Below are 27,022 nucleotides of genomic sequence, written 5' to 3'. Positions count from 1 at the left end.
ACAAAAGCACTCCCTCCCAAAACGGTTGTAGTAGTACACTTTCCTTTTTGTTTTATATAATTACTACTAATGTGAGTCATTGAATCAAGTAAACATATAGGTAATTTATAACATTTTATTAATATCCAATCTTCTCAATTTCATCTGAGTTGCCTGTATCTAAAAGCTGAATAGTTTTCTTAAAATGGTTTTCAATGTACTTGCAAATATTCATAGACTTCTCTCCATCAACCAGATTAATTGCTATACCATTTTTGCCTGAAAAATGTAACGAAATAAAAGCGGTTTGTAATTTGTAAAATTATTATATTTACCAAATCTTCCAGTACGACCAATCCTATGTAAATATGTCTCGCAATCAGCGTTCCCCTTTGCGTCCATGGGTAAATCGAAATTAACAACAATCGTAACCTGTTCAATGTCAATACCTAAACGAAATGAACTTGTAAAATTAAAGTTGTACATTAAGTGGATGAAATACAATCTTAAGCAAAAGGTTGAAACATTTCGCGAAAAAATATAGAATTTCTTTCGATCTAATTTGGTTTTATTTGAAATAATGTTGATTTTTTTGCACAATTAACCAAACAAGAGTTTCTACTCCAGCCAGAAGTATTTATAAAACTTCATAAATGGGTGAAAATAGGATCACATTGGATCTAAAATGTCTTATTGCATGAAATGGTAGAGAGTTTATGACAACCAAATTTTTATCAGTTTTTTTTGGTTATTGTATTGGTGTATAACAATATAATCGTTATTGTAATGGAATCTGGTAGTTGTCGATTTTTATTCTCAGGTTGTTTACCAAACTGTAACATTTTTCTGTGCTGAGTTGGGATGAAAAAATTTCCTATGGTGTAAAACAAATTTTAACAAACGTAATTGCTACGTTTGAGTTTTTGTCTTCTTAATTAAATTATAAATTACATTCATCATATAAATACAAATTTACAAAAATACTTTGCTTTGTTATTAACAATACAAATGAAACTAGAAAATTTAATTCACATATGGGTTTATCTCTGATTGAGAAATTTGCTACTATGAACAAAGAAAAAGTACGGCTTTGATCATAATATTTAAATTGTTAATTTATTCATCAAAATCTATGTCGTCCCCTCAAGGCAATCCCTCTCACGGATTCCCCTTTGGATTTCATTTTTGTTAGGCCCAAATGGTCTTTCAAAATGGTTTTCACTGATTCTTCTGATCTTCCAACGATGCCACTAAGATCTCTGACTGTTAATCGTCGATTCTCAAGCACCAAGCTTTTATTTTATTGACGTGTTGATCATCAGTTGATATTGATCACCTTCCTGGACGTGTTTCGTCGTCAACGCGTTCTCGACCCTCTTTGAATATTTTGTACCAATCAAAAACACTTGTTCGCGACAAACAATTCTCACCGAATGCCTTTTCCAACATTCTGAACGTTTCGCCACCAGAAATTTGATTCCGCACACAAAATTTAATGGAACGTCTTTGTTGAATAATTTCACTCATCATAAAAATCGCCGAGTGTTCTTTACGAACTTCAGAAAGATAATCGTATACCAACCTAGAAAAAAGTATTTCGACGAATGGTTTTTCGAAATTTAAATTAACAAGGAATATATTTTTTGTGTAAATTAAAATTTTTTAAGCGTTTTGCTCCTCTTAAGTCATTGGTGTTTTAAAGACCAGTCCAAAGTTAAAATCATATAAAATGTATTCTTGATAACTTCCGACAGCAAAAATACGGAGATTGTGGTAGGGTCCCTTCATGTCATTTAGCAAACATCAAAATGATTCCTTAATTAAACGGAAATAATTGCTTCAACTTCAATTCAACCAAGTCGAGTTGAAAACCGTAATAGAGGTATACTACTATATATTTGACGATACCATAAGTATTTCCTCCAGCTTATAAATTTCATCTTTTCTGCAAATTCAAGCTTCTGATATTTCAGAGTTCTTTTTATTTTAAAAATTATATATTTTTTATTAATTTAAAACATCTAAATGACATCTTACTATTAATTATATAAAAGGAATAAAAATAGTTTTTTTGAAGTTTTCAAAAGTTTTCGAATGACATTCGAATTCACTACAACAAATATCAAACATTTACTTTCATCTGACAAAGTTTTTATTTTCTATCGTTTGAACACAGCCTCAGAAAGAAAGCCCGGTTTCAACCTGAGTTCATAAATCGTAAATTGAAACATGAAGAAAAAAAAAACAATGAATTTGAATAAAGTTTTCAATAAATGTATGTTTAGTAGAATTGAATTAATTTGTACGCTCGTCGTGGAGTTACTAAATTTCTGTGCATTGATTCAGTTTTTCATGTTGATTCATATTAATAATTTTGAAGAATCGTAATAATTTATGAACATGTAGCATTTACGTATGTATATTAACTATAAATATATACAACTGCAGCACATTTCAGATTTTAATAGTTTTAGCTAATTTCTATCAACACTAAAGAAGCTACAATTCTAAAAATATTGCCGATTCTGAACGAATCATTTTGCTGCTAAATGTAACCACAATTAAGGCTGTTTTCTTTATTTCTGGTTAGCAGAAATCTGTCAGTTAAATTCTGGTCGGTTAATAATACTTTTTTAAACCAGAACTTTACTGAGTACCTAAACGAAATAAATTTGGTTAGGTTTTACACTTTTTCCATACTATTTAATTTTTTTTGAAATCAACAGAACAATTAACAATTTAAATTAGATCATCAGGCTAGCACATACATATCCCGTTTTTCAGCATTTTTTAAACATTTTCAAACAATAATATATTTGTAAACTTATGTATTAATTAATTTAAATATTTGTGTATTATTGAAATAGTGAATCGATCCTCACTTTTTGAGGATGATCTCGAAGATACGATTTGGTAGCGATTCGTACAAAAGTACTTTAAGGAAATTGATGACCAAGAATTTTTAATAATTCCTATTATTTGAATACTGTCAACCAGACTCGAAAACTTTGTGAGCCAATCAGCTTCACGCCTTTTTTATTACATTCATGTCGACGTTTTGTCAATCCCAGTTTTAAAAAAACCGGCCGATTTACACTGATTAAAGTGAACTCACTTTTCTGTGTTATCGTTCCAACTGATGTCCCTACTTTAGAAGATCATGGAAACAATAATTGTATCCATCGGTATTTTCAAATTATTATTTTTATACCCTGAATAGGGCATATTAAGTTTGTCACGAAGTTTGTAACACTCAGAAGGAGGCGTCGGAGACCCTAAAAAGTATATATATACATAAATGATCAGTATGTTGAGCTGAGTCGATTTAGCCATGTCCGTCTGTCTGTATATATACGAACCAGTCCCTCAGTTTTTAAGACATCGTTTTGAAATTTTGCAAACGCCATTTTCTCTTCAAGAAGCTGCTCATTTGTCGGAACTGCCGATATCGGACCACTATAACATATAGCTGCCATATAAACTGAACGATCGGAATCAAGTTTTTGTATGGAAAACTTTCACATTTGACAATGTATCTTCATAAAAGTTGACACAGGTTATTTTCTAAGATAATAATGTAATATACGAAGAAATTGTTCAGATCGGCTTACTATAGCATATAGCTGCTATACAAACTGAACGATCGGAATCTAGTGCTGGTATGGAAAACTTTTGCATTTGACGATATATCTTCAAGAAATTTGGTATGAGTTGTTGTTCATAGAAATAATGTAATATCGGAAGAAATTGTTCAGATCGGCTCACTAAAGCATATAGTTGCCATACAAACCGAACGATCGGAATCAAGGACTTGTATGGATTACTGCTTAAGGTAAGAACATAATCTCCGAAAAAGTTATTCAGATCGGATTAATATAGCACATAGCTTCCACACAAACTGGACACATAGCTACTAAAAGTAATGCACCTGTGAAGGGTATATTAGCAGCCGAAGTTAACGTTTTTTCTTGTTTCGTCTAAAGAAACAACATAGCGCCAATCAGATTTTAAGGCCATGTGCTCCGGTGCATAATATAATCGTGCTTCTTTTCGGGGAACTCTAAATGGTTTTTCTTTAGTTTTATTATTATTACGCTAGAAATTTTATGTAACTTTCGGCATCTGCAAATTTTTTTTTTGATATTTCAAAGATATTCATAAGCTTTGATTATTGTTTTTTCCTCAACCGAAAGCGACGATTCTTTAACCATATTGAAGAAAATAGAACTCTTAATACAACAAATATTTATTGTCAATACCTATTTAATCATGGAAATTATATTGCATGTGCTAACCTGATAAAAAATAAAGCACACTTTTTGGCTAGAATTGAAAAAATAAAAACAAGATAACCACATAACTGAAAATTCAGAAGCAACTTTTTTAGACTGAAGTTATGCTAACCTGGTGACGCGCAGTGTATGAGTATATACAATATGTATATGTATGTAAAGTTGGACAATGTCGAGCTTCTCACGGTTTTAAAGGATTAACATTAATTTATACTACCCGCTTGCTCAAATTCGCACTCAGATAAGAATATTAGAATGTAATGAATATTTTTGTAGACGAGATCCGAAAATTTAATGACGATAACGGGAAATAAACCGCCTTTTTGACTTTGTTCCAATAAGAGTGGAATGATTTCCTAAACAAAAAAAGTACTAAGCTTAAGGTTATTTAACGTGCAGTACAATCTATATATGGCTCAAGCACCTCACGACTTCAGGTCTTAGGCTAAGTATCCTCTAGATAGCCAAAGAACATCCGTTTTAAGGCGAGCTAAAGGGAGAAGTCGAACATCCAGCGGTTGTGCGCTGGGTTTGGACAATAGCCTCGGACTAGAGACTCTCCTATTGATGGCGACAATGGCCCGATTTAAGGGCATGAACCAAGAATGTCCGGTCCCTTAATTGAGAAGATGTCTCTGCCCAGCTGGTTGATAACTTTGTAAGAGTAAATGCTGATATCACCGCCGTCCAAAAAGTGCTATGAACGGAACAAGGACTGGAGCGAGCACATCCTTGTGGCACTTACTAACGGGGCCATATAAAGTAGCGCAAATTTGGTGTGGGATTCGTGGCTTCCGTCGCCGAGTCCTGGCATACATTCCAGTGTGTAAACGTCTAGCCATAATCCGCAACAAAGAGAAGTTCTTCAACATTTCGCTAAATTGCGTCCCCGATGGACGAGAAGGACGAGGATGTTTTCTTCGAGCTTAGATCTCACATATGGCGACTTTAACTAAAGGATGGGCAAAGAAGGTTTCTTTGGCGCAACTGTCGCTACATTCAGCCTCCATGAGAAAACATCCCCAAATGGGTTAAGACTGATCGACTTCGTCCGGGTCCGAAATATGAGTAACTGCAGTAGTAGATTCCAGCATAGGAAAATTCCTAAAGTTACCTGGATTTCTCCGGATCGAGACTCCACCAACCAGATTAATCATCTTGTGATAGACAGAAGACAAGGTCCTAACATCGACTCGTAGCCAAGATACGCATCCGCCTCTGTGCAGCAAAAAAAACGCATATCAACAAATACAAGGAGGGTTCGACGTCTAGAAGCTGCAATCACAATAGACAGCCGAACAAGCTGCTCGACAGCCGTAATGCTCGAAAATTCTACGAAAAGACGTGGCGATAACAGAAGGTTTCAAGACCGGAGCATACTCTTGTAAAACTCCCAGAGGTGGTCTACTGACTGATACCCAGAGCATACTGAAATTATGGAACGAACACTTATCCAGCCTTCTGAATGGCAGTGAAAACATAGTATGGTGACCCGATCTCCAAATCGATGACGATGGAGCAGACGTTCCATTGCCCGACCATGAAGAAGTTCGAATAGCAATTACCCGTGTGAAGAGCAACAAAGCGGTGGGCCGATGGATTGCCGGCTGAGCAATTCAAATACGGCGGCGAAGAACTGATAAGGAATATGCAACAGCTTCTTTGTAGAATATGGTCGGACGAAAGCATGCCACCATTGGAATTTAAGTGTGCTATGATAAGTTCACTGCCGTGGAATAAGCCTCCTCAACATCGCATATAAGATTTTATCGAGTGTATTATGTGAAAGATTAAAGCCCACCGTCAACAAACTAATTGGACCTTATCAGTGTAGCTTTAGGCCTGGAAAATTAACAACTGACCAGATATTCACCATGCGCCAAATCTTGGAAAATACCGGTGAAAAGAGAATCGACACACGCCACCTCTTCGTAGATTTCAGAGCTGCTTTCGACAGCACGAAAAGGAGCTGCCTTTATGCCGCGATGTCTGAATTTGGTATCTCCGCAAAACTAATACGGCTGTGTAGACTGACGTTGAGCAACATCAAAAGCTCGGTCAGAGTCAAGAAGGAACTCTCCGAGCCGTCCGATACTAAACGAGGTTTCAGACAAGGCGACTCCTTTTCGTGTGACTTCTTCAATCTACTGGTGGAGTAAATTATTCGAGCTGCAGAGCTGAAAAGTGTACAGTTGATAGAGTACGCCGATAATATTATAAAGAGCGTTCCAAAGTAAACAGGACCTTTAAATAAAAAACATAACAAATGGGTTTTTCGGCAAAATAAATTTATTTTATTCAATATAGTCTCGTTCTGCTTTAATACAGCTTTTTGCACGGTCAAAAAGCATGTCGGACGAGTGTTTTAGCTCGTTAGTCGGTATGGCCAACAGACAGCCAGTTTGCCGGTCCAAGCCTTTTGAATGGCCTCTACGTCTGCATAACGCTTTCCTTTCATGGGCAAATGCATTTTTCCGAAAAGGAAGAAGTCGCACGGTGCCATATCTGGAGACTACGGGGAGTGGTTAATGGTTAAAATGTGATTTTTGGTCAAATAATCGGTCACAAGCGTCGATCGATGAGACGATTCTGAGCAATTTTTGGTCGTCAGTCAATTTGTCGTATGCGATGTTTTGTTCCATTTCCATGAATTTCAATGATGATTTCGGCTGAGTTTTGATGAATTCACGCACAGTTTCGATGGAATTTCCGGTGATCACTGACTTTGATTGGCCCAGATATTGATCGCTATTTATGCCCTCACGACCGCTTTGAAAACGTTGAAACCACTCGTGCACGGGATAGGCGATCATCGCCATAAACTTGTTTCATCAATTGAAACGTTTCGGTAAAAGCTCTTTGTTCGAAGCGCATTTTCGCACCGATAACACAAACATACTGACACTTTAAACGCAATAACTTCACTTCCAATCGATAAAATGTCATGAAATTCTCACTGGCCAATCGATAAAGATAGTAGATTCTAACGCATCAGTCGACATATAGATGGCGCCACCAGGGGGCGCTAGATTCAAAAAGTTTACTTTGGAACGCACCTTGTAATATTCTTAACATCCGCGCTATTAGTTCTGCAGACTGGATAAGGAAGTGAATCAAGTGAACGAGGTCCTGTCATCAAACATTTTCGAAAATAATATAAGTAAGAATCCTTTGGAATTAAACAGGAAAGATTTAATGTATCTGGATGGAAATATAGCGGTGGTTGCTTCGAAGCGGGCATTCTGCGAAATTGAGTGAAATGTTGGGTATCCTGTATGTTTGCGTATATTCTCGTAAGCAAATTGAACTTTAAGATATTTACGTAGCAAAATAAAAAAAATATTGATCTATTAAAAACTGAGCCAATTCAAAAGGCATAGAACGCCGATCAATGAATTAAGTGAGGAAACGAAAGTGTTTATGCATATCCATATCTAGTCATTTTTTATTCTATAAATTAAAAAAACTTCAGGGTCTGCATAACCGAAACTGTTATTTCAGGAATTGTGTAACCACAATTTAACGTATGCATTATATTATTATTAAGTAAAGGAATGAAAACTAACCTCTTGAGAGTACGTTTGTCGTTATGAGAACTTTTTCGAGGCCAGCCCTGAATCGATCCAAAACTGCAAGTCTTTGTTCCACCGTTAAATCTCCGGAAAGCACAGCAACAGAATGGCCATCCGATGACATCTTTCCTGCCAGCCATCCAGCAGTTTTACGAGTCTAAACAAATTTTGTTATTTTCTTCTAAAGTTTGTTTGTTTATACTTACATGACAGAATATTATAGCCTGACCTATTGTTATTCCGGCATAAATATTTTGAATTGCATTATATTTGTCTTCTTCATTCATACATTTTACATAATATTGCTTTATGTTTTCTAGCGACTCTTGCTCTCTCATAAGTCTAAAAACATAAACATAACAATACATATGGTTCGCTTTTGTATCTTTTGCATACATACCGTATAATAGTAGGATCAGGTACTATATGCTGGGCGAAATTCATAACTTCCTTATCGTACGTTGCAGAGAAAAACAACATTTGACATTTCGAAGAAAGTTGTCTGTTTAAAACATATAAAATTTGAGAAATTAAAAACAATATAAATAAACAATTTTAGCAGATAAATTGGAGTAAACCGAAGTAATCACAATCTAGTCAAAAATACATCACTTAAACTTCATTTTACTACTATGAACAAAAAATAAACATAATAATAGACAAAAAAAATACTGTGTTCTTAATTTTAAAATTCTTAATTATTCTTCATAATCTACGTCGTCCCCTTCAAAGTAATCCCTCTTGACGCCAATACACTTGTGCCAATGTTTTTTCCCAATCCTCGAAACAGTTGATAAAATCAATTTCCGGAATAGCCTTCAATGCGTGTAGCGGTTCACGTTTAATATATTCAATTGACTCAAAACTGTTTCCCCGGTGTGGATTGTTTGAGTTTGCTGAATAGTCAGAAGACACACGGATCTAAATCAGGCGAATACAGTGGTTGTGGTACGATATTCATTGAAAATTTGGCAAAAAACTCATGAAGAATCAATGCAGTTTGCGATGGTGCATTATCGGAATGTAAAAGCCGAGAGTTGTCGGCCTATAATTTCGTCCTCTTTTTACGAATATCTTTGCGCAAACGACGCATAACACTCAAATAGTATAGTATTCCTTGTTTGGCCGGTCGGAAGTCGTTCGGAGTACAGCACACTTCGATAATCGAAGATAACTGGCAACATAACCTTGATTTTTGACGAAGTTTTTCGGCTTCGGCTCACCTTTGCCACAACATTCGGCCGATTGATCGTCTGTTTCCGGGTCGTGAGGATAGATCCAAGACTCATCGCCAGTAATAATATAATAATTAATAATACTTTACATCCTGGTAGGCGGAAAGGATTGTTTCACAGACATTAATGCGACGCTGTTTGTGTGATTTTGAAAACAATCGAGCTTTCATTTTTGTTAGGCCCAAATGATCTTTCAAAATGGTTTTCACTGATCCTTCCGATATTCCAACGATGCCAGTAAGATCTCCGACTGTTAATCGTCTCAATTCTCAATCACCAATTCCTTTATTTTATTGACGTATTGATCATCAGTTGATATTGATGGCCGTCTTGGACGTATTCCGTCAACGCGTTCCCGACCCTCTTTGAATATTTTGAACCAATCAAACGCATTTTCTCGCGACAAACAATTATCCCCGAAAGCCAATATTTTTTGGTTTTGGCACGAAATTTAAATCAAAAAGGCTTACTCTTACTAAAAATATTTCTCAATTTTAGTGAAAAAAAATTGCCAGACCTTAGGGTCTCTTTTTGTGCAAATTTAATTTTTTCACCTAAAGTTTGTTTGTATCACTTAAAGCTAATCGGTAAGTATATGGAGTTATAACGGGTGATCAAAGTAGAGGTAGTTTTTTCAATAGCCTTTTTGTGACTGTTCACACGTGAGTCTTGTCAAAAGTTATGTCATTTTTGTTCAGTATTGTTTGGTATTTTATCATGGAAAGACCTACGATTCGATTCGGCGCGGTTCGTAGCAACTCGGACTGACGTATGGAATGACTTGGCGCATTTTACGTCAAGATCTTAAATTGAAAGCGTACCAAATACACCTTGTACAAGAACTGAAGCCGTTTGATCTTCTCAAACGACATCCCTTCGCTCTATGGTTTCTGTTTTTTCTTTAAAAATAACTAGGGAACCTCAAAATGGATCATCCTTTATAATCTTCGTTGATGCAATTAAAATATATTAATAAAACTAATTGAGCAAATGGTCTTCAATATAAAGTAATAAAATAACAAATTTGATTGTTTTCCATTCAAAATTCCGTCGAATAATGTTGCTACATAGTATAATAATTTTGTTCACCTAACGGGTGATTATCTAAAACTACGATCGAGATGGACATGCCGCGCCGATAAAACGCCATTATCGAAAACGTATAAGGCATCATAACCAAGGTCTATATTAAGATATAAAACTCTTAATTACAGAGGAAACTGCAGTAGCAAGAGGCCCTTGTGCGAGAAAAATTTTTAAAAAGTGGGTGAGGCCTTGCCCTCTAATAAATTTAATATACATACATACATATCTCTTAAACTACTAAAGCTACAACAACCATATAAATATATACATATATAAAAACAAATATATACATATATATATATAAAACAAATAAATATTATAAAAACTTCTACCGACAATGCGAAATTGATGAAATCGGATGATAACCCCGCTCACTACGCAAATATCGGTACTGTGAAAGACTGCGCAAGAACTCCTACCGACAGTGTGAAAATGGTACTGTTAAAAACTTATATATTGGTATTGTCAAAAACTTTTAAAACCGTGATAAATCAATAACTAAATACGGCAGAGATATTTGGAGTACTCACAACGTGTCATAAAGCATCGTAAAAATCATTTTTATACTAGTTTAAAAAATTTGTTGTTGGACTGCATGCTAAAATAAGTTTACGCAAATACAACTCTGAACGCTATTTAAAATTTTAAATTTTACTTCCGTGATGGTGAAAGGGCTTAAATGGGGCCGGGTGATTTATACCGCATATATCGGCCATATGTGAGTTATTTTAATAAAAATGAGAGAACGTATTTTTATAATATGCACCATATTTGTGTTTAGAATGAATAAAGTTGAATGAAAACTCGCCTTAGACCCTTTATAGCGAGCAAACATTATGTACCTGAAGGTACTTCCCTGGCTTTGGTATTGCAAGTTGCAAGAGTATGTTCGGTTATACCCGAACCGCACCTTACTTGTTTAATGTAAAGTTTTCCATTTCTATCTACAAGTATTTCGGCAGTTTTGAACCTTGTAAATTTGCAAGAGCGAAAAATGTTCGGTTACACTCGAACTTAGGCCTTCCTTACTTGCTTTAATTTGTCTGCAGAGTCTACTCCTATATAATTATCAGTTTGCTCAGTGTTTGCTTTTGCATATAACAACGGAGTACGTAGTTTCAGAAAATCGTATTGCAGTGATTTCTTTAAATAAGGGAAAAAAAGCGCAAGCGATATTTATGAGCTTCTCAAAAAACTTAATATTTCTAGAATGCACCATTGGTCGTTTTTTTCCAAATATCAACAGATTATAGCGGAATAGAAGTGCTCGTCATTGCGTCACTTTCTCCACATGAAAGTCTACTGACGAATAACTAGTAATCGTGCTTGAAGCAAAATCAACAGTGAAAGCGATTTCCACAGTCGTTTTTTTTCGGAAAAAAATTTTCACTGTTGAAGAAATTGTTAATAAGTAAAGGACTCAATGTGATCACCATCCACCTGAAGCAATAGTTAGGTGGAGAGTCTCCTATAATGACGTTACAGCTGTTCACTTCTCTGAAGAATTTAAAAGATGTGATAAAGCAGGAGGATGGAGTCATGTGTAGAAGTTCCTCCAAGTGAGGAGAGTTCTCTGAGCGCCATTCACTTGGGAGTGGACAGAAACGATTCTTTTACATAAGGCTCAAACAGCTCACGACTCCAAGATGGACAGAACAAGGACTGAGACTAGTAGGTAATTGCGGCATTTACTACAGTGGACATATAAAGTAGCGCATGTGGGATGGGTGGTGGGAGAGAGACTTCATCGCCGAGTCCTGGCATTCACTTCGGTGGATGAACGCTTAGCCATAATCCGCATCAAAGTTCTTAAACATTTCGCTTATTTACGCCCACGCCCCGACGGAAAAAAAGGGCGATCTGACCAAAGACGTCTTCAAATGAGCGGTTGGAACGTACATATGAGAGCTACCCCCGCCACGATGTCAAAATCGTGCTTGGCGACTTTAATTCAAGGATGGGCAAAGAAGGTATCTTTGGCACAACTGTCGCTACATTCAGCCCCCATAACGAAACATCTCCAAATGGGTTGAGACTGATCGACTTCAGCGGTGCACGAAATATTGTTAACTTCAGTACCAATTCCAGCATATGAAAATTCATCAAGATACCTGGTCGTCTCCGGATCGAAAACCCACCAACCAGATCGATCATGTTGTGATAGGCGAAAAACACGTATTCAGTTTTTAAGACGGTCGTACGCTCTAAGGTCATAACATCGACTCGGACCACTATTTTGTTGCAGCCCAGATACGCACCCGCCTCTGTGCAGCAAAAACCACACGTTAACAAACACAAGAAAGCTACAATCACAACATACAGGCGCACAATTTTCTACCCTGCTCTCTGAGAGCACTCATCAACAACTCAGTATAAGGGAACTGTAGTTTTCGGACAATTCAAAAGAATAGATGGTACGATAAGGAGTGCCGTCTCGCAGTGGAGAGAAAGCAAACTGCCTACCTCGCAACGTTATAATAGAGCAATGGGTAATGCTCGAAAATTCTACGAAAAGACGTGACGACTAACAGAAAGTTTTAAGACCGGATCATACTCTTGCAGAACTCGCAGAGGTGGTCTAGTGACTGATGTTAAATGGTAGTGAAAGCATAATACCAGGAAATGGTAAACCTGATACCCCAATCGATGACGATGGAGCAGACGTTCCATTGCCCGAGTCGAACCAAAGCATGCCCGACGACTGGAATTAAAGTGTGCTCTGCTCAACTCACTGCCGTGGGATAAGCCTCCTCAACATCGCGTATAAGATTCGTGTTATAGATTAAAGCCTACCGTCAATAAATTGATTGGACCTTATTAATGTAGCTTTAAGCCTGAAAGTTAGAAGTGAAGCTCTCTCTCGACGAGTTTTGAAACACTTTTTTGATGAAATTCGATGTTTTCCAATAAATTCTAGATATGTTTAATGCAGACATTAATCCTATCGAATTTCATCAAAGAAGTGTCTCAAAACTGCCTTATCAACTTAGTGGGTCAAAATATCCGAAAATAATACTAGAAATCGAGTGGGGAGCATTGCGTTTTGTAAGTCAGTGTACATGCATCTATCAGAGAACTTACCTTATAAATACACTGATAGTTTAATGATTTGTGAACGTATGTATGTATGTATATCCAAAATAGAACTTATGCTTAGAGCAATAAAACCCCTGTAGAACAATATATATATATGTCGGAGGGCTGGTACTTGTATTTTGTAAGTGTATGTATATGCGTATATCAGAGAACTAATATCTTGTATGAAACTGTATGTGCCAGAGCTTCATTTGAAGCAGGCGACTAATAGGCTGCATATATTACGGTACTTCGGATTGTCAATGCGCAAATAAGCATAGTAACAGGAATTGAGAACTTACTTAATAAAAAGTATAAAATGAAGTTATTGTGCTATAGTAAAATACGTGTAGATATAAAATAATGGACTCGTCTAAGGACAAAATCCCCGAAATATACTATGTATGTACATATTTACGTACTACAAACATAAGTAACAACAGTTTTTTAATGCCACTTACTTATGAATTCGAATACATTGATCATGGTGACCTTGTGTTGCAATCATTACGTCTGCTTCGTCTAGTACAAACACTCGTATTTTTTTCAAATCAAAAACACGATACTTTAATCCCCAGTCCAAAATTTTTCCAGGTGTTCCAATTATTATGTGGTCCTTTAGTTTCGTGTTTGGAGTAACTTTAATGAAAATAATATCATTGTATATATTTTACTTTTCTACAAAACTCTCTAACCTTCTTCACCACGAACAGCAAATTTTAATTTAATTTCCGGACAAAATTGTGCCATTCGAGCAGCTACCTCACCAGTTTGTATTGCAAGCTCATAAGTAGGCGATATACAAAGAACCTGCAGATAATTTAAATAAAATTAAAATTCTTCAAGAAAATGAAAGGGATGTTCAAATATTCTTTTTAATCACATTTGCCACAGTATCAAAAGACACAGTAAGGCTACTGCTGAGTTTTGCACACGAGTAATTTTAAACTTTCTCGATCATATATTTTTCAGCAATATAACATATGAATTCTCAAATCTTTCTGGATTTAATCATAATTTATGAGCAAAAACATTATAGCTACTTGAAAAGCTGTGTCTCTTTGGAAAGGCAAGTAAATATTCGTCTTTCTCTTCTCATTAATAAACAATAACCTTTTAAACCTATTCAGAGATTCCATTTTTTAGAACACTTTGAAGGAAAAACTCAATTTTTAGCGAAAAATGGCTAATTTATTGTAAAATCGAAATTATTAAAAATATTGGAAATAACTTAGAAGTTAGAAATTTCATAAGGGAACACAGTTATGAAAATACTTTTAACTTCGTCAGTTTTTTTTCAATCGACTTGAAAATTTGATACAAATACTATGCATTCAATAAAAAAAATCATAAAGACCATTTACACTTTTTATTTCTGCTCTCTTTACAAATATATCAATTGCTATATAAGAAACTTTAATCGGAATTACGTGAACGTGTGAAAACATAATGTGGGCTTTTTTATGTTATAGAAGCCATATGCTCCCCTAACCCTCCATACAAAGTATGATAAATTTTATGCTTTTCGTCCTTCAAGTGTGATTGTAATCGATTCGCAACATAACCGAACAACGATTGTTGAACTGAAATTGAATTGAAAGCAGCTGCGCCCAAAATTAGCGCTTTCATCGTATTTATTTTTAATGAAATATGCCTGTATATAAAGCTGTCTTCGATTCGACATTTTTCTGCTTTCTTCTGTTCTCTTTTCAAATACGTAAAAGCAATAGCAAAGTTTTCGAGCTGAATTTTTACAATAGTGTATGCAAATACCTCATTAAAGTGGTAAAGCCGTTATCTTTAATGCTACTAATTTTGTTTTGTATATTTCAGATTAGTTTTGCTATTTTAAATGGTATAAATGACAATACAAATTTATTTTCTTTTTTCTTGTATTTTTGAAACTTAACTTAAAGTAATTTATAGAGAAAACGAAAAAATAATTTCTTCACTAAAAAAGAATATAGTACTGTTACAATTGCATAATAAGTCATTTTAGCGCAGAGTTGCACGACAACTGTTGCCCTTTTGTTAGAGCATTTGTTCGGCTCGTTGCCGAGTAGAAAGCAGCCAGTAATATATTCAATATAAAGTATGCAAAATTTTAATTGAAAAATATTTATAAGACGAATATATTTACTTGGATGATATAAAGCCATATTTATTTTAACTAAATGTCACATTTAATAAAAGAAAAACACTAAATAGTAGGAATCAATATTCTCAATAACGAACTTTCCAATTCTTTATTTTAACTTTAGTAGAGAATTGGATTTTTTTTACCGCCTCGGATATAAGACTTCCTTTTGATGACGACCAAATTAAGGATTACGATTTGAGGGCATGCACCTGGAATGTCCGGTCCCTTAATTGGGAAGGTGCCTCTGTCCAGCTGTTCTCGTGAAAATAAAAGCTGACATCACCGCCGTCCAAGAAATGCGATGGACTTGTTCCGTCCACTGAGACGAGTAGGTCCTTGTGGCATTTACTACAGTAGCCATATAAAGGAGCGCAATGTGGGGTTGGGAGAGACACCCCGTCGTCGAGTACTATCATTCACTTCAGTGGATGAACGTCTAGCCACAATCCGCATTAAAACGAAGTTCTTTAACATATCGCTGATTTGCGCCCACGCCCCGACGGAAATGAAGGACGATATCAAAATCGTGCTTGGCGACTTTAACGCCAGAGTGGGCATGGAAGGTATTTTTGCCACAACAGTCAGTTAATTCAGCCTTCACGATGAAACATCCCCAAATGTGTTGACGCTGATCGACTTCGTCGGGGCCCGAAATATGATTATCTGTAGTATTAGATTCCAGCATAGAAAAAGTCATCAAGCTACCTGGCTGTCCCCGGATCAAATATCCACCAACCAGATCGATGTTGTGATAGGCGGAAGATATTCAGTGTTTTAGACGATCGTACGCTCTAAGGTCATAACATCGACTAGGACCACTATTTTGTTGCAGCCAAGATACGCATCCGCCTCTGTGCAGCAAAATAAAAAGAAGGTTCGACGTCGAGAAGCTGCAATCACAACAGACAGCGTAACGATTTTCGACTCGACTTACACTCCTGCTTTCTGTGAGCACTCGTCAACTACTCGTTATAAGGGAACTGTGGGACGGCATTTCAAGCTCTTCACGAAACCATTGGTTTTCGGAAAATGTAAAAGAACAGCTGGTACGATGTGGAGTGCCGTGTCGCAGCGGAGAGAAAACAGACTGTCTACCTCGCAACGTTACAATCGACCACAACACGTGCGGGATGGGATAGATACCGAGAGTTGAAGAGGGAAGCGAGACGCATTTGCAGACAGAAAAAGAAAGGCCGAAATGCGTGAGTATGAAGAGCTTGACAAGCTGGCCGACAGGAGTAATGCTCGAAAATTCTACGAAAAGATGCGGCGACTAACAGAAGGTTTGAAGACCGGAGGAAACTCTTGTAGAACCCCCAGAGGTGATATAGTGACGGATGCCCAGAGCATACTAAAATTATGGAGGGAACACTTCAAGAGCTTGCTGAATGGTAGTGAAATTATAACGCCAATGAAGAAGTTCGAATAGCAATTAACCGTCTGAAGAACAATAAAGCGGCGGGGGCCGATGGATTTCCGGCCGAGCTATTCAAACACGGCGGCGAAGAACTGATAAAATACATGCATCAGCTTCTGTTTAGAATATGGTCGGACGAAAGCATGCCCACCGATTGGAATTTAAGTGTGCTCTGCCCAATCCACAAACCGGGATGCCCCACAATGTGCCCATGAAAAGAGAATCGACACGCACCACCTCTTCGTCGATTTCAAAGCTGTTTTCGACAGAACGAAAAGGAGCTGTCTTTATGCCGCGATGTCTGAATTTAATATCCCCGCAAAACTAAAACTGCTGTGTAAACTGATAAGACAGCGAATCAAATGGTTCTGGTGGTGAACGAGGGCAAGACGAAATATCACTTGTCACCAAAGAAACCGTTGTCGCACTCGGGACTAGGTACCCACGTTACTGTCATCAGGTAAAATAACTTACTTATGCTAGCAAAAATTTAAAATACAAACAGCCCGAACGTTTATGCCTAGCAGTACAAAGTTTGTGTTACTTTGTTTTCAAAGTTATATATATACCTGTGGAAAATCCAATTTGATATCAACCCGACTCAACATTGCTAAAACAAATGCGGCTGTTTTACCGGTTCCAGACTGGCTTTGGGCTATCATATTTTGGGGAGGGTCCGCAAGTAATGTTGGAAGTGCTGTTTCTTGAATTTTGGAAGGAGCATTAAACCCCATAGCGTATATACCTTTTAACAGCTCGGGTTTTCTAAAAATAAGAACAATATATATGTATGTATTAAACAATTAATGAAAAATTCGTATAAAACACACCTTGATGTTTTAAAAAAATTCCAAAACATCGTAATTTTGTTAATGTCGTGTTTCAAATCTATAGCAGATCATTGTATTCTAAATCAAAACTGCCATATTTATATTAATAATATAAACATACTGGAATCTAAGTCGCAAGCATCAACATCAAAAGGTTACGAATAAACGCCACCTACGCCATATCTTACTTGGTTTAAGAACTATTCAAAAAACTAATAATTCTATCAAAATGAAATGCATAATGGCGTTTGGGTGCTGAAGAAAATATGTTTCTCAAGTTGAAGTTATAGTTTTTAAAGCACCTAAAACCAACAATTTTCCACACAATTTTTTTTTATTCTCTATTTAATTACCAATACTACGAGTTTTGACAAACACTTAATTACAATTCTCTGTTGAAAATTGTTATAAATTACTAAATTTTAACTCTAATTTTAAAAGATCAAATCGCATTACATTATCTTTTTCCAATTTAAATTAAATCTTACATGAATATTACCACTTCTTTAACAAATATGTACTTATATAATTATGAGTATTCAATTTAAGACTTTTAAAGTTTAAAATTATTTTAAACAAAGAAATTATTTTTTCAAGAATTTATGAATCAGTAATTCTGAAAACCTGAATTGTATACTTTTTGTTTTTTTTTTTATATAAAGTAGTTGACAGAGAGACAACAAATACAACAATAACTTACAGATGCAGCGCTTCAAATGTTTTTACGGAATGCAGTGGAGATTTGGGGTCCTTGCGTTGTACTTCTAAATCCAAATTAGATTCAACAAGTCCTTTTCGAATTATCTTGAGAAGCAAACTTGTTTCAGCAGCACTGTAAAGAAAAACTTGTAAAATAAATATTTGGAACAAACTAGATGAAAACAAGATTGGAAAAACTAAATAAGGGAGTAAGCGAACATTTTATACTCTCGCAATATGCGAGACTTAGATATGAAAAAGGATATGATATGTTCGAGCAAGCAAATAACTTCACCAATATTGCGACCGTTGTTTTTCTGCAGATACTTAGCTGATAATTATACTACAACATTTTTGCGTTGAATTGAATGAGACTAGAACGGCAAAACTTCAAATTAAAAACCATTCATATATTCATTCTTCGAAGAAACTGTGACTGCATATTTGGTATCAATAATAATATATATGCTGGTATTGTCACTGGCGAAGCGGATGCATTGGCGAGTCGAATGTTTTAGGCGAAAATTCGACATATTCATATTATGACTGGCGAATGTACATATATATTCGCTTAACTTTTTGTTGCCATACTAAAATAATTGAGAAAAGTCACACGAATTTATCCGAAATTGGCATTTTTAACGCCATTAAACTGAATATTGTTTGTTTTCAAATGATATGGTGTTATTTTAAAAAAATCGGTAAAATGTTTAACAATGTGGATTTATATTTTGAAGATGTTTATATTGAAAGGACAACAAACAAATTACTTAGGCAGCGACGGTTCATCAGGGATCGCTCGAATCCCATGGAACTTTCTTCAGTATTGTAAGTATCTATTGCTATAAAAGTGCATAAACAAATATCACGTCACATAAGTTTTTATAAACAGATTTAAAGAAAAATTTCGGTTAAGCAAGGATACATTTATGTATGTGCTAGACAGCGTAAAGGAAAAATGTTCGATTAACCTTTCGTCGTCAATATCGCCGATGTTAAAATTGTGCTGCGTCCTCAGATTTTTGGCTTATGGGAGCTATCAGCAAACAGTGGGAAATGATTTTCAACTAGGTATTGCGCAGCCCACTGTTTCGTTGATTTTTAAGGAAGTGCTCCCAATATTGGAATCCACACTTTGCAGTGTCTGCATCAAAACGGGCATAACTGAAGAGCAAAAACGAATAAAAAGAAGGAAATTTTTCACCAGATCAGGAATTCCAAATGTGGTTGGTTGCGTTGATGGAACCCATGTTGCAATTACTGCTCCATGTGAAAACAAACACTTATATCTAAATCGAAAATGATTTTACAGCATAAATGCGATGATTGTAAGTAGCAACTAAATAAATAAATTATTACTTATTATTATTTCGTCTTAAAAAATTAATTTTTATCAGGCGTGCGATCAGGATATGGTAATACGGTTCGTTTATGCAAGATATGGAGGATCTAGCCACGACTCATTTGTGTGGGATAATATCTCATTAAAAACATATCTAGAGCAAACATACCAAAGAGGAGATCGTAATACGGTTTACTTAGGTAACTACAATTTATATGTGTATGTAAATTAAATATCTTTTAGGTGATTCTGGTTATCCACTACACGAGTATCTATGGACGCCTTTCCGAAACGCTTTACCAGGAACAGCAGAATCAAATTTTAATAAAAAACATGCAAAGGCAAGGAACGTAGTAGAAAGGACAATTGGAGTGCTGAAATGCTGAACTCCCTCTAAAATGCCTTGGTCGCCCAAATAGCACATTTTCCCATACCTGCAAAATTCATGTGAAATTAGTAAAATTTAATCAACGATTTGGTGCAACAATATGCTTACATACATTTTTAATAATTGATGCTATATTCCTCTATATTGGAGCTTCTCGCATCACTTATTTGAGATGGAATACCAAGCTTCCTTAATACCTTCACATAAATACTCAAAATTTGTAAAATTTTTAACAGCAATTTTAAGGGTAATATCGTTACATTAGTTTTCTATTGGATTAAGTTCAGGGATTAACGCTGACTAATCCGAAACATTTATTTTTTCTTTCTTAAGCCAATCCTTTGTGATTTTGGCTGCATGCTTAGGGTCGTTATCCTGCTTAAAAGTACAGCGAAGGAGCATGCAAATGAAAGCAAATGATTACATTTCGTTCCTTAATATGTCTTAATATTGATACCGATCCATTTTCCCCTAAATTGGTATGATTGGGCCCACGCCATGCCAGGAAAAGTCACCCCATATCATCATATTTCCGTCTTCGTATTTTATCGTCCATTTTGTGTACCTGGAATTCAACGATTGACCTTTAGGACGATGAACATTACTTTTCCATTCTATCAATTTTCGTTTCATCCAATCATAGTACATTTTTTCCAAAAATTTTTTCCCTATGTGTTTTCGCGAAACGTAGCCGATTTTGGATGTGCCGCTTTGACAGAAGTGTTTTTTTTTTGACTCGGACAGCCAAAAAGTTGTACCTTATTAGAACGTCTTCCAACAGTCTTCCACGATATATTTAATCCATATTCTTCATTGATTTCCTGCATTATTTGTCATGAAGACTTAAAAGGGTTGGTCTAGCTTCTCCAGACTATGGCTCTATCTTCAGTAATTGTCTTTCGCGGTGGTTGAAGTTTTTTTTTGGTTTTGGTCAAATAGATCTCGTTTGCTTATATGAGTTTAAAATCATTATAAGCCATTTTCCGGGAACAATTCAATAAAACAGCAACTTCAGTGCTTACTACGGCCCATTTCCACTCTTATTATATGACTTTATCGTAGACAACCTTAATTAGTAATAAAAAATTTACTCCTTATAATTTTTTTGCAAACAAATTTTCACTTTCGAAAAAATGTGCTATTTGGGTGACCAAGCCATTATTGAGGGAGTTCAAGTTTTTTAATTAATACTAATTATTCGTGAATTTCTATTTACTGTTTTTTTACTTAAATGTATAAATTACTAAACAAGTAATCATATTTTAAGCCCTTTTCACTCTTTAAAAAATTTTTGTCAATTGTATAAGCGCTTATTGCTTTTTATTTACGTGATTTGCGAGACCATGGCTGTATATGTATATACTTAATCTGGAGCATCAGTTCTATTGAAACAGAACGCTTTTAACCTCGAAATCGTGGGATGGTATACTAAAGCCGGCCCCTTGATTGATATAGAGCTTAATAATTTTATTGCTGTTTGTTCTTTTATACGTGTTTTTTTTATATTTACCCTTCTGGTAACATTTTTATGTTTAGTTCATGTAGAACAGGAGACACCTTATTCATCTATAGAACAAGTTAACACAAATCTCTTAAACCTGTGAGTGCGACAATTACAGTTATATATATGTATTATGAGAAAACGTGCGCAAAGTTTTTATTCATAAAGAAGCATGTATAAATTTTAAAATTTTTGTGCTTAAAATCTACATGTCTAAAGTTACGATTTATGGATGTACTCCTTATCTCGAGAATGAATTGGCTATAAATGTATATTTCATTTATCTTGAAAATACTCATTTTTACACCAAATTAATTGTAAGATTGTGCCGACAAAGTTATAGGAACCGTGCTTTTAAAAGTGACTAGTTCCCGTATATAAAAAAGTGCCAGATGCATTTCAGTAGTAAATCTTTTAGGTTCTAATGGGTTCTGGATATAACAAACTTCGTAAAACACTAATTCAGGTTGCATTCGCTATATCTACAACAATCGAGTTACTTTGTTAGTTTTGTACTTCATTAGAACTCAATTATATATTCTTTCTGGCACAACTCTTTATTTATTCCAAAAATCTTACCAAGTTTAAGCCGTAATTTTTGCAAATTTCATGCAATATTACAATGTGTTCTCTTAAAAATTTAACTATAAAAGTAAATTAAAGTTTTACCTGGGGACGTCAGCGTTTTCTTCAAATTTGTCTTTGTCATCCTCCTTCTTTATTTCTAGACAATTAACCTAAAACATACATATGTTTTAATATATATTTAATAAACACTGGCAGTCATACCAATCTAGATATTTCTTGATCCTCAGCTTTCTGAGCCCAATCCGACATACTTAAAACACTGAAACTTGTTGTTCCCCGAAATTACTCTGTCATTAACGGCACCTAAACATTTAGTGGTGTGCTCATACTTACAGGCCTCATCGATTTGCATGTCATATCGATAGAATTGTGACGGTTGTACATTAATCAGAAAGTCGCGACTACCCGAAACTACAATTCAGTTAAGTAATTTTCATTAAAACCATTACATACATAAACAAGTAACTATGTAATAATAGCATTTCCGAGGATGATCTTCAGATTAAGAATAATATGTATACTTTAATTTGTGAATTTTTATACTTTATTTCTAAAATCTCATAAATATGTGTATAACCATCAGCTTATACCCCGAATTCGGTGGATGCTATACCAAAGCATCATATCTATTACGATTGCCGTTGCTAAATCATTTGCGGAAAGGCGTCGGGTAGGTAAGTTTGAACTGATGTAGCGCATGTTTTGTTGTCTTCAACTGTTTAAATTTTGAGGAACTGTCTTAATACTCGCTCTACTAAATTTAATATTACTGAAATGGAACGCCTGTCGGTATATGTGTAAGTGATTGCTTTCAATATATGGCTTACTAATTAGTATTCCATATATTGTATACCATAAGCAATATGGAGTCTTCACAGGCAATACGCATTGCTGTTAGTATACAATAAATGTTTGCCTGTCGAGATGTTCCGTTACACTGGCTCTTCCTTCAAACCATCGTACCACTCCTTACTCCCTTGTACCATGGTTAGGTAGGTTCGAGCAGATATGGCGCACGCATTGATCTCTTGAACGCATCGTAGAGGAGGAGTAGAGAAAGAAGCAGCAGATGCAATGTAAACAAATGTACAGCTTAGTGGTGCCCATGTAGAAACATCAAGAAAAAACATCAAGATAAGGAAAAAATTTAAAAGGTCATAAAAAAAATGACACATACGAACGCCAAACCCTTCGAGGGTTTTACTATACTGACCTAGCACCATCACCCTGACTTGGGAATTTCTCACCCCCCAGACAATAATCCCAAAAATGTTCCACAGTGTAATCAGTGTTACCTTATACCATGTTCAGACCGACACTTAATCACACGATTTCGTAGAGTGGTTTATCCTACTAATCCGATAAATTTATCAAGATTTCGCCATACAAAAATGACAGTTCGAAATCACTTCATCGAAGTGATTTGAAACTGATCCACGCTAAATCTCTCTGTGCGACTCTGATTTTGCGGCATCTACTTGTCAGCATTGGAAATCTATTACATTAGACACTACAAAGAGAAAAAAATTTAAACAACCAAATTTTTTTAAAGCAATAAATCTAATTTCACCTGAAAATCGACCTAACATATGAAAAAATGCGTCCATTGTTTCCATTATATGGAACATATTTAAAATAAGACGCATTTTACTTCAAAATACTATATGACAATGTTTTCTTTTGATAAATATTAAGCGATGTGAATTCTTGAATGGCAAAAACAGCTGTTTTTTCATCTTTCCAACGGCAGAGAACGGGCTGATTAGTGAACGTCTTAAATGTAACCTAATCACTTAATATTTTCGGTCTGAACATGGTGTTACGTCCATGATGGTTTTATTGTGAACGTGCACTTGGGAGGTAGGAAAGTACTGAAGTAGAATGGTCCCATTCGCTACTCTTTAATTCTATGCTGAAAACGCTCACAAATTTATCAGGTTATATACCAGCCATACACATTTTAACCTGATATTCGAGGAGGCTGATCTAAATTCCAGTCTTAAACTACTGTCCTTGAAGTTTGTAAACAAATTCATCGATTAATAAACATTTTAATACAGAATCAAATATATCATTTATTGTAACTAATTATACTTCCCAAACCATTTGTGATCTACAGGAGATAACCACTTGTGACAACCGCTCAAATTATTTTGTATTATATACTTTATATAACTATGTGACGGATCTTCAATTGTTGAATGCTCCAAATCAGTTAACAGGTCGTGTGATATAACACGAGCTTTGAAAGGTAATTGCTGCGCTACTATATCCAAAAAGGATTTAACTTCAGAAAATTCGCAGTTACCAGCGACTTCCAAAATTACACGACCCTTTTTTATTGGAGTAACGTAATAGTCTATAGCGCCCTTTCCACCTCCCATACGTTGGCCTTGTCCTTTTTTTGTTACAGGTTGCCAAGGTGGTGGCACTCTCCATATGGCGAACATTCTGTTAACGTCCATCTTGCGACCAATTGTAAGCCTTAGCATTTCAAAATGGCCCCATCGCAAACGACCACCACTTTCCGCAACAATTCCATATTGCTTATGAATAAAATTATTATGAACAACTTCAGGTCCTCTCATAAACTTCAATTTCTTCTGCATTTTAGGTGGTCGGAGATTAGGGGGATACTGAGGCACCCTCTCCATTACTTTTAGTTTTGGCCGCTCCACCTTTTCCACATCTTTAAAAGATATCATTATGTCAGCTAACCTTTTACATTATAATAAAACTTACAATCGCTTTTTTTCTGTGGAGCAAAGTATTTCATCCCAACAGCTGCAATTATAGGATCACCATATCAAAAAACAGCCATCATAAAAAAATTAAAAATAATACCAGTAAACTGCCTTGGACACCATAATTGCTTTCTAAGATTTGCCCACATTGAATAAGCTCTAAGTAATATCTTCAAATCTATTTAAAAAATAGTAATGGCCGATATCTATCGATGTTTTTCTAATGTGATACATCGCTCGAATGTTGGTTGGTATTTATAACTTATGTTAAGCAATAGTTGGCTAAATAATTGTCGTGTCGACAGGATAATACTAGTCTATGACAGTCTAATCATTTTGGAGGTTTGAAACATCAATTTTCATTTCAGCAAAAAAAATTGGAGCTGCATTTTTTACAATGCAGAGAACGTAAAACTATAGAGAAGGTTCACGGTGCTGCCCATTTTCCGATATTTTATTCTTTGCAGGGGTATTTTTTCTATTAGTGAATTTCACCACAAAAATATTATTAGCGGATTTCACCAACATTTAATATGGAGGGGTCGAAAATAGCAGAATTGAGTTAAATGAGAAAAGTGATGCTAGTTTCAATGTACGCTTACATATTCGCATATTTACAATGCGCAAACGACTATGTATATAATTCTCCATATATTTGATATCAAAGCATATAAGTATATATATGTGTACATATGTACATATGTGCAATTCGACCTATTTAATGATTAATTCCGGTGAATCAGTCGAAATGTATTATAAAGTCATATTTGTATTATTACGTAAACATTCAATTAATAAAGGTTTGATAAGTTATTTATTTAAATACATATGTACATATGTACTTATTTGCTTTGGGCATTCGAAGTTTTGATAAAATCTTAAAAAACCAAGACATATGCATATAATTATGTATACATGTAAACAGATTTTAAAAAACCAAACGCATAAAGCTTGTAAATTTGTCTACACAGAACTTTGTATGTAAATATATACACCCATTGTTTCATACAAAATCTCTGTTGTCACGGACAACCAATGGCCGAACTTCACGTTTAGTCAAGAAGTCAATGTAACGAAGGACTGACGCGACGACAAAGCGTCACAACATTGTACATATTTCAAAAACTAAACCGTGAGATGCAGCAAAATATAGGCAGTTAAGAGGGATGATTTTCATTTAAGCGGAGTACTACTTAACCGGTATTGACTGTACACATAAATCAGAGGATTATTGAATATTTTCTTTGAAATATTTCTTGACTTGAAAATCGATAAATAAACTACATATATTGTCCATTTTATTCTAATTTATTGAGATATAGTTTAATTTGCGGGGTTGTCACTTTTTCCTTCTCATACATTTCAGAAATATGTATATTGAATTTATGAATTTTAGCTTTTGCTTTCCTGGCCAAAAGCTGCTTGCCGGCAAAGGCATGCTCGGGGAGAGGTATGGCCTTTGGTTTATGAATGAATCAAATTTGCTCGTTGAATGTGCGCTTTCGTTCATGAATGAAAATTTTGTTGTTGTGTATTTTCTATAAAATTTGACGTCGGCAATTTGGACGATTTGATTTCTAATGCTATTTGAAACGATTGTTGTTTTTGTATAACAATATTTGCAATTTTTGCGGGTGACATATCCACATGTGAACGCATATAAGTATGTATGTTACGCCCGTTGGTCTTGGTTCCAGCGGGACCAGGCCTTTTAGCTGAGCTTTAAGCTCCGCAGGTCGCGGATAGCCGGACGGCCTGTAGTAGCAGGTTAGTTGCGAAATAAGTTATAACGAGTAAGCAAACCCCGACGAGGAGCGGCAGGAGTGGAGGATGCGGTATAAAAGCCAGCTAAGCCGATGAAACCCCTGCGACAGAGGTCAGTCGATACCATCATGCATGGGCAGTACAAAATCCAGGCGCGACGGACTCACAATGAGCGGCTTCCTGGACAGCGTCTGTTCACCATATTAGGTGCGGCTGCGAACATAACCGGTCCATACCGGGGCGCACTGGGAGTCCCACGAAGTACCATAAGCTGTTTCCCACTGATGTGAGCTTGGTCTTCCGTGTTAGCCACGATGTGAATCGGTAACCAGCCCTTTCGGGTCTTGGTCAGGCGTTGCTCCGGGCGAGA

At 35.6% G+C, this 27,022-nt stretch overlaps 3 protein-coding genes across 4 annotated transcripts in view; all 3 read right to left on the bottom strand.

Moving 5' to 3' along the window:
• The window catches only part of LOC126760729 (60S ribosomal protein L35), a 133,535-nt gene that overhangs the window by 25,261 nt on the left and 81,252 nt on the right, over window positions 1-27,022 (bottom strand). The gene's annotated exons all lie outside the window — the stretch shown is intronic.
• Window positions 96-22,464, bottom strand: LOC126760715 (DEAD-box helicase Dbp80). 2 transcript variants are annotated; one of them, XM_050476558.1, is made up of 11 exons: window positions 22,346-22,464; window positions 22,226-22,293; window positions 18,327-18,458; window positions 17,366-17,561; window positions 13,935-14,049; window positions 13,701-13,878; window positions 8,244-8,345; window positions 8,050-8,185; window positions 7,838-8,000; window positions 315-428; window positions 96-258 (listed from the first exon to the last, which is right to left on the bottom strand). In XM_050476558.1, the coding sequence occupies exons 1-11, from the start codon at window positions 22,391-22,393 to the stop codon at window positions 119-121; spliced, it is 1,392 nt and encodes a 463-aa protein (XP_050332515.1). In that variant the 5' UTR covers window positions 22,394-22,464; the 3' UTR covers window positions 96-118. The 2 variants fall into 2 exon arrangements, with proteins under 2 accessions (XP_050332515.1, XP_050332516.1); XM_050476559.1 differs by lacking the exon at window positions 96-258 and having other exon boundaries at window positions 343-442.
• On the bottom strand, window positions 24,180-25,107 carry LOC126760726 (39S ribosomal protein L16, mitochondrial). The gene is made up of 3 exons (XM_050476581.1): window positions 24,989-25,107; window positions 24,887-24,928; window positions 24,180-24,833 (listed from the first exon to the last, which is right to left on the bottom strand). The coding sequence occupies exons 1-3, from the start codon at window positions 25,035-25,037 to the stop codon at window positions 24,229-24,231; spliced, it is 696 nt and encodes a 231-aa protein (XP_050332538.1). The 5' UTR covers window positions 25,038-25,107; the 3' UTR covers window positions 24,180-24,228.

Source organism: Bactrocera neohumeralis, chromosome 5 (assembly GCF_024586455.1).
Source record: "Bactrocera neohumeralis isolate Rockhampton chromosome 5, APGP_CSIRO_Bneo_wtdbg2-racon-allhic-juicebox.fasta_v2, whole genome shotgun sequence".
Lineage (NCBI taxonomy): Eukaryota > Metazoa > Arthropoda > Insecta > Diptera > Tephritidae > Bactrocera > Bactrocera neohumeralis.
This window is presented reverse-complemented; position numbering and strand designations above follow the sequence as displayed.